General features: G+C 34.1%; 3 protein-coding genes across 3 annotated transcripts; 2 read left to right on the plus strand and 1 right to left on the minus strand.

The window, feature by feature from the left end:
- Positions 1 to 1,208: 1,208 nt before the first annotated feature.
- On the minus strand, positions 1,209 to 4,439 carry LOC140841801 (uncharacterized). The gene is made up of 7 exons (XM_073209482.1): positions 4,282 to 4,439; positions 4,101 to 4,214; positions 3,885 to 4,023; positions 3,485 to 3,655; positions 2,846 to 3,086; positions 2,237 to 2,328; positions 1,209 to 1,540 (listed from the first exon to the last, which is right to left on the minus strand). The coding sequence occupies exons 1-7, from the start codon at positions 4,418 to 4,420 to the stop codon at positions 1,288 to 1,290; spliced, it is 1,149 nt and encodes a 382-aa protein (XP_073065583.1). The 5' UTR covers positions 4,421 to 4,439; the 3' UTR covers positions 1,209 to 1,287.
- Positions 4,440 to 6,011: 1,572 nt separating this feature from the next.
- On the plus strand, positions 6,012 to 6,644 carry LOC140840911 (VQ motif-containing protein 31-like). The gene has a single exon (XM_073208063.1). It carries the CDS (start codon positions 6,012 to 6,014, stop codon positions 6,642 to 6,644), a length of 633 nt encoding a protein of 210 aa, XP_073064164.1.
- A 1,725-nt stretch (positions 6,645 to 8,369) lies between these two features.
- Positions 8,370 to 9,781, plus strand: LOC140841802 (protein EXORDIUM-like 5). Its single transcript, XM_073209483.1, has one exon. The coding sequence runs from the start codon at positions 8,475 to 8,477 to the stop codon at positions 9,531 to 9,533; it is 1,059 nt and encodes a 352-aa protein (XP_073065584.1). The 5' UTR covers positions 8,370 to 8,474; the 3' UTR covers positions 9,534 to 9,781.
- Positions 9,782 to 11,817: the final 2,036 nt, after the last annotated feature.

Here is an 11,817-nt window from a genome sequence, read left to right on the forward strand (position 1 = left end):
CACAATTTTTGGACAACACAGTAACATCACAATTTTAAAATCAAAATGATATTTTCCATTTTATATCAATAATTCATGATTCAAAATCGATAATATTAGATATATAAATATTTAATATAAACTCGTGCGAGCTCATTTAGGCTCACCTTTAAATGAGTCGAAAAAATTTCAACACAACTCACTTAAACTTTTTGGCGGTGCAGGCCAAACCGACAGACCCAACCCAAATCGACGGTTCAAATCACAACGATCTTTTACCGTGTTTTATTCAAATAATTTATAAATATAAACCGTAAAAAAATTGTGGTTGAAAAAAATTTAATTTAAACACATAAATTATAAAAAATTGTCACAAGTAAATAGATTAAATTTAAAAATATTTTTGTAAAAAAATTATATCACAATAAAATTTTGACCATATTTTATTAAAATATTTTTTAATATAAACCTTTTGCAAAAAATAATTTTTAAAACACATAAGTTATAGTCCACGTCACAAACGATAATGAGTTATTTCTAAACTTTAATTAATTTAATTTACATAATGAAAATATAAATAAAATATCTAAATCATTGGATTAAAAATAACATATTATAATATGGGTAGGAACAAAAAAAACCAAATACTAATTCACATAATGAGAAGATATCATTGGATAAAAATAACATATTATAATGTGTTTAGACATAAAAAATTAAATATTAATAATCACACATATTTAAAATATGAATAAGGAGGAAAAAAAGACATTCAATTAATAAGGTGACAAGTGGGAATGCACATTGTAAAACAAGTAATTAATAAAGAGAAGAAAAAAAAGACAAATTTAAATAAAAAATTAATGTAAATAAGTAATTAATAAGGAGGTAAATGAGAAATTCACATATAAAGTCACATATTTATATAGATAATAGAATAGATAGATAATAGATATATATTTATATGTGTGTGTATGTATGTATATATATATATATATATATATATATATATATATATATATATATATATATTATCATTACTTCTTAAATCATAAAAGTACTATATTTTCATATAATAACAAACTATTTTTGTACATTTGGTGTAATCTTTTTTAATCATTATCTTTACCAAAATTTATATAATATATATATAGTAAATGTATTTACACTTGAGCACTACCATATCTGTTGGTAGAACGTTTATTAATTTTACTGCTCCATCGAAAACCTTTTATGAGACATAAGAATTTATATCCCCGATTCTTTCAGTGTGAAATTGTTAATTTACCAAGTAAAGGCATTGATTTATCATACATTTATAGTAGACAGCCAATCCAGCAAAGCCTTGTTAACGAGTTCCGGGACTTCGTCGTGGGGGCAATGTCCAGCTTGAAGATTAACCAGAGAAGTGTTCGGATAGAATTCTTTGATTCGAAGAGCTTTAGCAGGGCCTACCCAAGGATCCAAGTCACCCCAGACCAATAACAACGGGCAAGAAAGCTGGCTTAAAACATTGTCAAGTGTGTATTTCCTTTGGTTTGACATGAATCGAGTCATCAGTCTACACATATCAAAGAAAAGAAGGAGATTTAAATATATATCTAGTGAACTATAAGTAATATAACTGTTTTGATAGCCCTTTGCTTGGATTTTATGTACGAGCTGTGTGATATACAAACAGCTGTGAATCAGCGCCAACTTCTGAAATCAAGCAATTGTTACAAGCTAAGTGAACGTTTGCTTCAAGTACTTGGTTAGAGAGTAAGTTCTAGTATCTCTGATTTTGTTTATATATATATAAAAAAAAAAAAAAAAACTAAAAACTAAGTGTTGGAGTGCACATATAAGAACATTTACCGGAAAGAAATACTTGATTAGTTGAAATCTGGAAATGGGTAATATAAAAGCTAGCTTACCAAATTCAGAGTTCGGAAATGTAGAAAACTACATAAATATAGACTAAATTGTACTTCTCAATGTTGACTTTTGGATAAAATAAGACAATGAAGCTTAAAGATACTAATATGTTATTATTATAAGGTTTTTATGCCATAACAATAATAAAAGTGACGTGATACGTACAACGAAAATGATGCAAATATATATTATAGGAGATATTTTGGGACTAGTGTCATGGAATTATGGGATGGTATATTTAGTAACAAATAGCAGAAAAAGAATTTGAACTGAACGCTAAACTGATTGAATGCCATAATCCCACGACCAAATATGAAAAAGAGATTGACAAATAAAGTACCTGTAATAAACTTCCGCTGCATTTGGGTCATCAGCAGGCCTCGTAATTGAATTGATAAGATAGTCATCCACGTTAGCAGAGTTAACATATATCTGGAACAAAATAAAGAATAGCACTTCCATCACGTGGATGATCACACGAAAATAGACTAGAAGAGATGATAACAAAGATATAGCCTTTTCAACCTCTAAAGACTGAAAAGATGAAGAAAAAAAAAGCATAATTGTGATTAATGAACAATAAAAAATGCTAACAAGAGCATTCATCAGTTCTTACATATTATACAACACAATGAGAAAATCAGCTCAACCTCGTAACTCTTAGAAAGACTTCTACCTCAGCTAAAGATCACGAGCTTAACAAAAAAGAAGAGTTGCACAATCAGCAACTTCACCAGGAATACAAAACCTGGATCCAAGCAATTTAGTCCACCCATTGTTCATACTCTTTCCAATCACAACTACCATATCTAGAAACGATTGCAATGGCATAGTAATTGAATCACATGCATATTGTGCCCACTAAAGCATAAAGCAGTTAATGAAGTAAAATTGAAATATAAGAAATATGCTAAACGCTTTTGGGGCAAGTAGCACAGAATTGACATACACTTTTCAAGACGGACTCAATGCGGGCTGGTTGCTTGGCTTGCCAAAACAAAAATCGAAGGAAGACACGTTGAAAAGCTTCTTTTAGAGGCTTTACAACAATCTTTTGCAAGAGTGTCTCTTCAGATTCTTTGGTTGCATCATTAGCTCCACCAAATTGTCCTGCAGTGTTTAACAACACAACCCCCTTAACTTGATCTTGCATTGAGGCTGCTGATACCAAGGCTGTAAATCCTCCTAGACTGAGACAACAATTAGGTTAGTGGCTAAGTTCAACTGCCCAAAAAAAGGGAGGGACAAAAACTAAATTTTAGACATAAAAATAGACCAGTCAATTCAGAAACTAAATAAGAATGTCCTAATGCATTAGTTTTAAGGATGTGAGCAAATTGGTAGAGCCACTTCTCTACTTATATGCAGTCCATAAATGGATTAAAATATCATTACAGATAATATTCAAATCCATAGGGTAGGAGAAAAGAACAGAAACAAGAAGGGCCACATCAGATAGAAAACAGCATGGACCTCAAATTAAATAATAGTGGGTTAATCTCGACAACTTTCCTGCATGAACTGCAGTGGCTACATCCTTCACACAGCCATTAAAAGAAGCGACAAAGGAAAAGGAATAAGCACTTGCCTGTTTCCAACTAATACTGCAGGTTCTTTGACAACCTCTTTCAAGAAATCCACGACCTGATCTCTCCATACCAGAGCATCGTAATCAATAATTGCCTTCTCGCTCCACCCGAATCCTATCAAATCTAGTGCATAGACCTTATGATTTTTTGCCCATTCAGGTATGTTGTACCTAAAGAAAAGTAAAAGACGCAGCAGAAAATAAACAAAATTTCCTAATTTGATCCGAGCAATTGTTAAACTGGTTAGTGGTTACCAAAATCTATATGCCACTACACCATATTTAGAAGATAGCATCCATTCGCGTTCAGAACCTTTTAATTACTATAAAAAGTTAGGCATACACTGCCAGTAATGTTTTCACGACCCAAAAGGAACAAAAAAAGAAAAAGAGAACGAACCTCCAGTGATACGCAGAAGCCCCAAAACCATGAATAAGAACAATGGGGAACCCCTCCCCTTCCACAACATAATGTATCTTCCGACCTCGCCACGTCCAATAGTTATAACCATCCGGTTTAAACAGCAATTTCTCCAAATCTAGCCCATATCAAGCACCGGTATCACAACAAAGTTAACTACGAACCAATCATACATACTAATTAGGTAACCGTCACCTTGAGACATCGAGGAAGGTGGTTGCACGACAGGAATAGTGGAAGCAGCTGAAGCCGCAGCCGTAACAACTCCTCTGAAAGCAAAATCTCTCCTACTCAACCCACACCTGCTTCCTGAAAGCAAAACGCAAACCAAAAATCAAAATCGAAGTTGAAATCGACGAGCAAAACACACACAGACCGTGAGGTTGAAGCGTGAAGAACTTGTTCTCGCCGCCACACAATGGTAAGCCGAATGCTCTTGGTGTGTGCGTGTATGCTGACATCTTGAGCTGCTTCCAGAGGCAGCGTACGTCGGTATGGCAGAGCATGTGATCCATATTTATTCATGTATTAATTAATAAATAATGTGAATAATAAAAATTAAAAACATTTTCATTTTCATTCATTTTAAAAAATAAACAGAGAATGAGTGGTTGGAGGAGGACATCGCCATTTCATCAAGGCGTGGAGTTCTGTGCATTAGACATCGTGCGAATATTTGAATTTAAAATTTAAAAAATATTGATAAAAAAACTTATTTATTTAAATTCAAATAGAGATCTGTCTCACAAAATACGATCCGTGAGACCGTCTCACACAAGTTTTTGTCATATGAAATTGCGAGATTTGATTTTTAAAACATTTAAAACTCTAGGTGGCGATTTCTTCTTTCTTTAGAGTATGTTATTTTCTTTTTCGTGTAGGGACAAAGTTTATAGATTGATAATACTATATCATAAAACTATTTAAAACATTTTTGTGCTTATTGTCATATGAATAAAAAGAAAAAAGGTTCTGGAATGAATTTTTCGTCTTCAGATTATGTTCATTGAGACAACAAAATCGAGATTTTGAAAGAAAAATTTTAAATCTAATATATATCAGACAATGATTTAATACTTAAAAAAAATAAAATAAAATAAAATAAAATAAATTTAAATATATTAATATATAACGCTACTAAATATTATAAAAATCAATTTAAAAAAAAAAAAACAGCCTATAGAACTAAGAGCTAGACAGGAGGTAGTCGCTCGCTTCTCGCCTACCGCGTTTTAGAACACTTGTGACACGATTTATATGTCATTCCATTGTTTTAATATTTTTGTGATTAAACTAGTTTCCGAAATAAAAAAATCTGAAATATTTATCTTCCATCGAAAATGAACGGAATACAAAAGAGTCAACGTTCTGGGTTTGTGATTGACTCAAAATTTTAGGACAACCCTTAAACCCCTGGTCATTAGGGTATAACTAGAGGACTTTCATACGATATTCATGGCTTCCATGCATATTCATTCATGGTTGACCAAATATTACCTCTCGAAGAAATGCTAATTAATTGCACAAATATAGAAACATCGATATATAGTCAATTCACACATTTACCAGCACGTTTATGATTTGAACCTCCAAGAATCTCTTCCTCCCGACATCATTTCAAGACGTCGTCCGTGGCGGAGCTCGTCGTGTTCAACAAACACAGTCGTCTTCCCTTAAGTTTTAGGATTTTCAAGTCTATAAATTTTTTATTTATTTAAAATAGAATATTATGCTTTTGTCTCCTATTTTAGTTTCGCCAGCGTAAGAGAGAACTCTCGCTTTGGTTCTCAACTTGGACGAGGTTTTTGAGGTGATGGTTCTATGGCCATTGATGCTTTAACCGTGTTTAGATTGAGATATATATAGCAGTGGCATGATAATTTATATCGTCTTTCTGATCCTGAATTTGACAATTTAATTATAAGTTTCTTATTTTTTTATGAAAATTATGCATTTATATAATGTAATTGAATCTCAAACTTCACCCGAATTGTTATGTTTATCTATAATCTATATATATGTTGCAATATATAGTCTTTCAAAAGTCTAAATTAAATATATCGAAAATGTTTGCAAACTGAGAATGCTTTAACTAACCTGTAGAAAATGACCAAGTTACTTGGGAGCACTGGTACTGAAAGCTCAGCGGGTAATACTGGTACCGGTGGTGGTTCCAAAGGAGCGACCACATTCGTTCAGGCCGATTCGACCTGTTTCCGAGACCTTGTCCAGCGCCTAACAGGCCCACCTATAAATGAGACGTTTCAGCCAATGGGTGCCGTTAAGGCACCCAAGAACCCGACTGCAAAGCTCCACGAAAGGAGAAAACTATATGCTCGACCCAATATAGAAATCGCGAGACCGGCAACAAGCTTCAAAGTTTACCAACTGCCGCCTGCTGCATGTAATGATCATCAGGTCCAGTCACCGAGCCCGTCGAGTAGTTTGCAGGTGAGCCCAATAAGCAGCTGCAGCCCCACAATGGTTCCGTACTCGTATCCATGCGGCTCGAACAAACGAGTGTCAGAGGCTGCTGGAGAAATATTAGAGGAGAAAGCTACAAAAGAAAAGAGATTCTATCTACATCCTTCGCCACGCTCTAAACCAAGGCTTGATCCTGAGGATAACGGTGCATGCACGGTTTCGGCACAACCAAAGTTGCTTACCTTGTTTCCTTTACTTCTCCGACTGCTGCAGATGCTAAGTTTCCTTAGAAACAGATATCAAGTAAACGTGTAATCGATCATTTGTAGTTATTCGAATACTAAAGTTTCAAGTTTAGAACGACTCGGTTGTAAATTTTTTCTCACCAACTAAAAAAATAATAATAATATTATGATCATAATAAAACTTTTCTCATCTTTAAATTTTATTTGTAAATCCATTCTATAATTTTTCATATAAAAAGCTTGAAATTCCAAAAAAAAAAAATTAAAGGCCTCTAAACTACATATTAATAAAATATTGAGTATATTTTAGTACTAAGGTGTCAAAATTTTTAATATTTATTTTTATAGTGCATGAATCTTTTATTTTATTGTTGAATTCACACACACACATGCACTGATTTGATTGTGCATGTCCGAATACAGTATGTTTCGCCTAAATTATACCGATAACCAAAAATTTACGCAAAACTAAATTTAGTAAATTGTACATTTTTTTTAAACTAATTTTTTTTACTATTTGTGATTCAATTTGAAAAAGGCCATTTTCGGGAACAAAACCGGCCATTTTAACATTTTATGTATAAAAATACCTAATTGATTCTTAAAACAAAATAAAAATCACCAATATTATTTTTATAATTCTCTAAAAAATTGATTTCAAATATATAAATTTGATATTTTGTCTACAAATCATATCCAGCTCTGTGTACACTACTGAGATGTGACATTCACTTGTTGAACGTGATGAAAAAAAATCAAAATTGTACATACACTAAATGAATACTAAGATAGTAAATAAAGAGATAGACTCGATTTATACATATCAAAATTATAATATATATATATATATATGTATATATACACACACACATCTCGTTTGTTTGATCTAATAATGATTTATAAATAGGCAGCTGTTGCCAGCCTGAGCCCATTCAGTGAGTACCTTTTGTATTGGACCACCCTTCCACATATCACCAAATTCCCAGCCAACATTGAGAGTCACTCAAGTACCCCTTATGAAATTCAAATTTACCTAAATATTTAATTCGAGCCTTGACACCTCACCAGATGTTGGGCTGCGGTAGCCCACCACTTTTATTCATCTTTACATTTTTATCTATATTTGGACAATAAAAAATTTGAATTTTTTGTGTGTATTTCTTTCCTTTTTTAAAAAAAAAAAATCCAAAATAGGTCTTTCGTGAGATATTATCACGAATCTTTATCTGTGAAACAAATCAATCCTATCAATATTTACAAATAAGAGATTTGTCTTAAAAAATACAACATGTGAGACCGTCTCACATAATTTTTTGCCGAAAATTCGTTGTACATGGATCCTTCATTTTGTCTTCCTTATCTAATTAATTTTGACTCCATCACTGTATCTATGATTTTTCTTAAAATGTTGTTGGATTCCCATGGCATCTCAATTTAGATAGCAACTTGACAGCTCATGCATATTTCGTCTTAGTTTCTCATTGTGTTTTAAGCCGAATATGAAGTTACAGATATGATAATAATATTTGAATAAATAATTTAATATAGTAAAAAAACAAAATATAATAGTTAATATAGTATTTTTATTTAATTGATAAATAATAATTTGTTTTATTTTATTGGTTAAACATTTTACACAAAAAAAAAATTAAAATTTCATGGATCAAAGTTTATTTTAAAAATAAAATGGGAATTTTTTTTAAATTGGGTGTCTGACGTGTCATCCGTGCCGTAGAAGAAACCATCGGACGAAAGCGAAGAGTAGCTAAAAGGCAAAGGAAATTGCAGCTGTTTACAGCCCACACCCCTCTCCATGCTCATTCACTTGCTTTTCTTTATAATCCACCGGCCATTCCACACAAACCAAACGTAGCTCCACCACCACTTCCTCCGCCGCGCCATGGCAGCACTTCAAACGGCCGTAATTCTCGCCTTCTTTGGTTTCTTGATATTCTTCTTCTTCCCTTCGACAGTTCAATCCGCCCATCACAAGAAGCGGACCAGTACTGACTACAAGGTGACTTTCAATCCTCAGCTTCCTCCCAGATCCTTGGCGGCATCGAAGAGATACGAGGGCTCGTCGGATCTCGTCAATCTAAGGTACCACATGGGTCCGGTTCTGTCTTCTCCGATCAATATCTACCTCATTTGGTACGGGAAGTGGGCTGCATCACAGCAGCTCGTTATCAAGGACTTTCTGCTCTCCATATCCACCTTCAACCACCGGGCCGCTCCTTCCCCTTCCGTGTCTGAGTGGTGGCGCACGGTCTCCCTCTACACTGACCAGACGGGGGCCAACATTTCGCGATCTGTTCTCATTGCCGGCGAGTATTCGGATACGAAATACTCCCTTGGGACGCATCTGACCCGTCTCTGCATCCAGCAAGTTATCGGCTCTGCCGTCAAGTCCAAACCCTTCCACGTCGACCACAAGAACGGCATCTATCTCGTCCTCACCTCAGTGGATGTGACCGTGGAAGATTTCTGCAGGGCAGTTTGTGGGTTCCACTACTTCACATTCCCGTCGATGGTGGGTTACACATTGCCGTACGCGTGGGTGGGTAACTCCGGGAAGCAATGCCCTGAGCTCTGTGCTTACCCCTTCGCTATTCCGTCGTACATGTCCGGTGGAGGTGCCACGCCGTTGAATCCTCCGAACGGAGACATAGGAGTTGATGGGATGATAAGCGTCATTGGCCACGAGCTGGCGGAGCTATCGTCGAACCCGCTAGTGAACGCGTGGTACGCGGGCGAGGATCCGATGGCTCCGACGGAGATTGGAGATCTATGTGAAGGTCTGTACGGAACTGGTGGCGGCGGAGGGTACATAGGGGAGGTGATGAGGGACGGAGAAGGGAGGAGCTACAATATGAATGGGCGGCGGCGGAGGAAATTCTTGGTGCAGTGGATTTGGAGTCCAATTCTCAAGGCCTGTGCTGGTCCCAATGCCCTTGATTGATCGATTCCTCAAATGTCTCGGAGTATCAGCTGGAGAAGTCGGAGGAGGCGTTGGGTGGCGCAGGAGCGGCGGGGCTGTGGAAGATCCAATTTTTCGATCAGCGCGTCACACGGCGTGCGTTGGTTTTACTTGTTGGAATGCTATCATAAAATTTGTCTTAGAATTAATTTAGACTAGATATACACGAATTACATATGTTATTATTATTTTTAATTTGATTAAATAATATTAAATAATTAATATGATTATTTTCGATTTAGAAAAGTTGTTCGATTTAAAAAGAAAGTTTTGTTTCATTTTTTTATATTTAAAATTTGGAGTGACTTGAAAAGACTTTTAGTAGAATAAGAAGGGTAATTGTGGAATTAAATATTTTGGTGTCCTCAAATGTAGTTATTCTAAGGCTCCTCACATTTAATATAATAGTATAGATTATAGGGATTGTTAGGATTATTTTTGTTTATATAATTTGTTGAACTACTCTTATATTATATAAAAAAAATTAAATTTGAAGAGGGTTTTTTAGATTTTTAAAATAATTTAATTAATAAAATGATATAATGGATATATAAATACGATGTAATGTATAAAAATTATATATAAATTAATGTCACACCATATATGGCAGAGAAACATATGCAGCATATCAAATTATATAACATAAAGGAATGCCTAGTCATGCAAGTATCACTGGTGTTTCAACAATCAGCAAGACTATTAAATGGGTAAAAGTCAAAACTCTGCCCCAAGAAAATCAAATCAGAAGTTAATAATTTGGGATATTTTAAAATTTCTAATAAATTAAGTGCGGGACGTGAAATTGGATCTTTTGTTATGATTGAAAACACAAAATTTGGTGGTGTTCTTTTTTCTTTTCTTTTTTTATGTATATGGGATGATTAGCTGATCATCTCGTTTCGTCTGACAATTTTTCAAATTTATCTGACACCGTGTGAGATCCAAGAAATGATCAACTCATACAAAAAATACATTGGATTAAATGATATGTCCATCCGTCATTAGTAATAGAAATTCGCTTTTATTATTCACTAGTACACTGTGCGTTACATATGCATCTGCTTATTCTAAATCGACATAACCAAGGCTCCCCCGAAAAGAGACTCTTTACAAAAGTAGCATCCTAAAAAGAGTTTTTTTTACTCAGCATATGACAAAGGTAATTTATGTTCCGGGGTTTACATAGGCTCGTATATTTTGTTATAATTGAAATTGAGAAGGTCATATGTATAGAACTAATTTCGAGATTGGACATATTATCAAGTATCTTTTAGATGCACATATTCTCCCGAGGGGAGGATTGGACCGTGGGCATAAGGATCTTTATAACAAAATCAATAATTCGAAAATCCAAATAAGTTGGGACGTATCTACATTTACTTGTTAGCGTTGACTAGATTTTAATGCAAACTGCAAAGCTTCAATTTTTTGTATTTATGTTTTCAGCAAATTTTTATTTTAATATTATATAGTATATAGAAAGACAGAAGCCCAAGGTCTGGACTTTGGAGCTGTGGCGCACTGTCCAATTCAACTCGGATCCCTCAAAGTCAAGAATAAAAAACTTATGTGAGATGATCTCACGGATATTATTTGTGAGACGGATCTCTTATTTGAATCACTCATAAAAAATATTATTTTTTATGCTAAGAGTATTACTTTTTATTGTGAATATGGGTATTGTTGACCCGTCTCACATATTATAATCTATGAGACGGTCTCACATGAGACTCACTCATAAATGAGATATCAGATTTAAAACCTTTTTTTGAAATGGCAAATGCAATTATCTATTTTATACATAAAATCTCATTTGATATATGAGTATACACATTTTCTAATAATATTTCTAGATTTATGTGGTTTATCGGAAAAGTCTAGTCCTGGATCTTTTATTTCGGGGATTTTATCAGATAGTTATCATGACAATTTTGAATTCATGATGAATATCGTGAGTAATATATAATATATACTAAAAATATAGTTAAAAAATATTTGCTATGGTTCAATGTACAAACCGTCAACAAAAGCTGATTACTCGACAACAACAGATAGATATGTAAACTATTTAAATCAAGCCAAACATTATTAAGTTTGAACTTGGCTCGTTTAATTGACAGAGGTTCGAGTTGGATGATAGTTTGATTTGAGTTTTTATCATCAAGCTCGAGCTCGAATTGTCTTGAAATTATTAAGCTTATTAAAAGTTTGAGCTCGCCTCGTTAAAGCTCGTTTATCATGTTAATCAAGTCGGGCTCGAACTTGA

Source organism: Primulina eburnea, chromosome 9 (assembly GCF_022965805.1).
Source record: "Primulina eburnea isolate SZY01 chromosome 9, ASM2296580v1, whole genome shotgun sequence".
Lineage (NCBI taxonomy): Eukaryota > Viridiplantae > Streptophyta > Magnoliopsida > Lamiales > Gesneriaceae > Primulina > Primulina eburnea.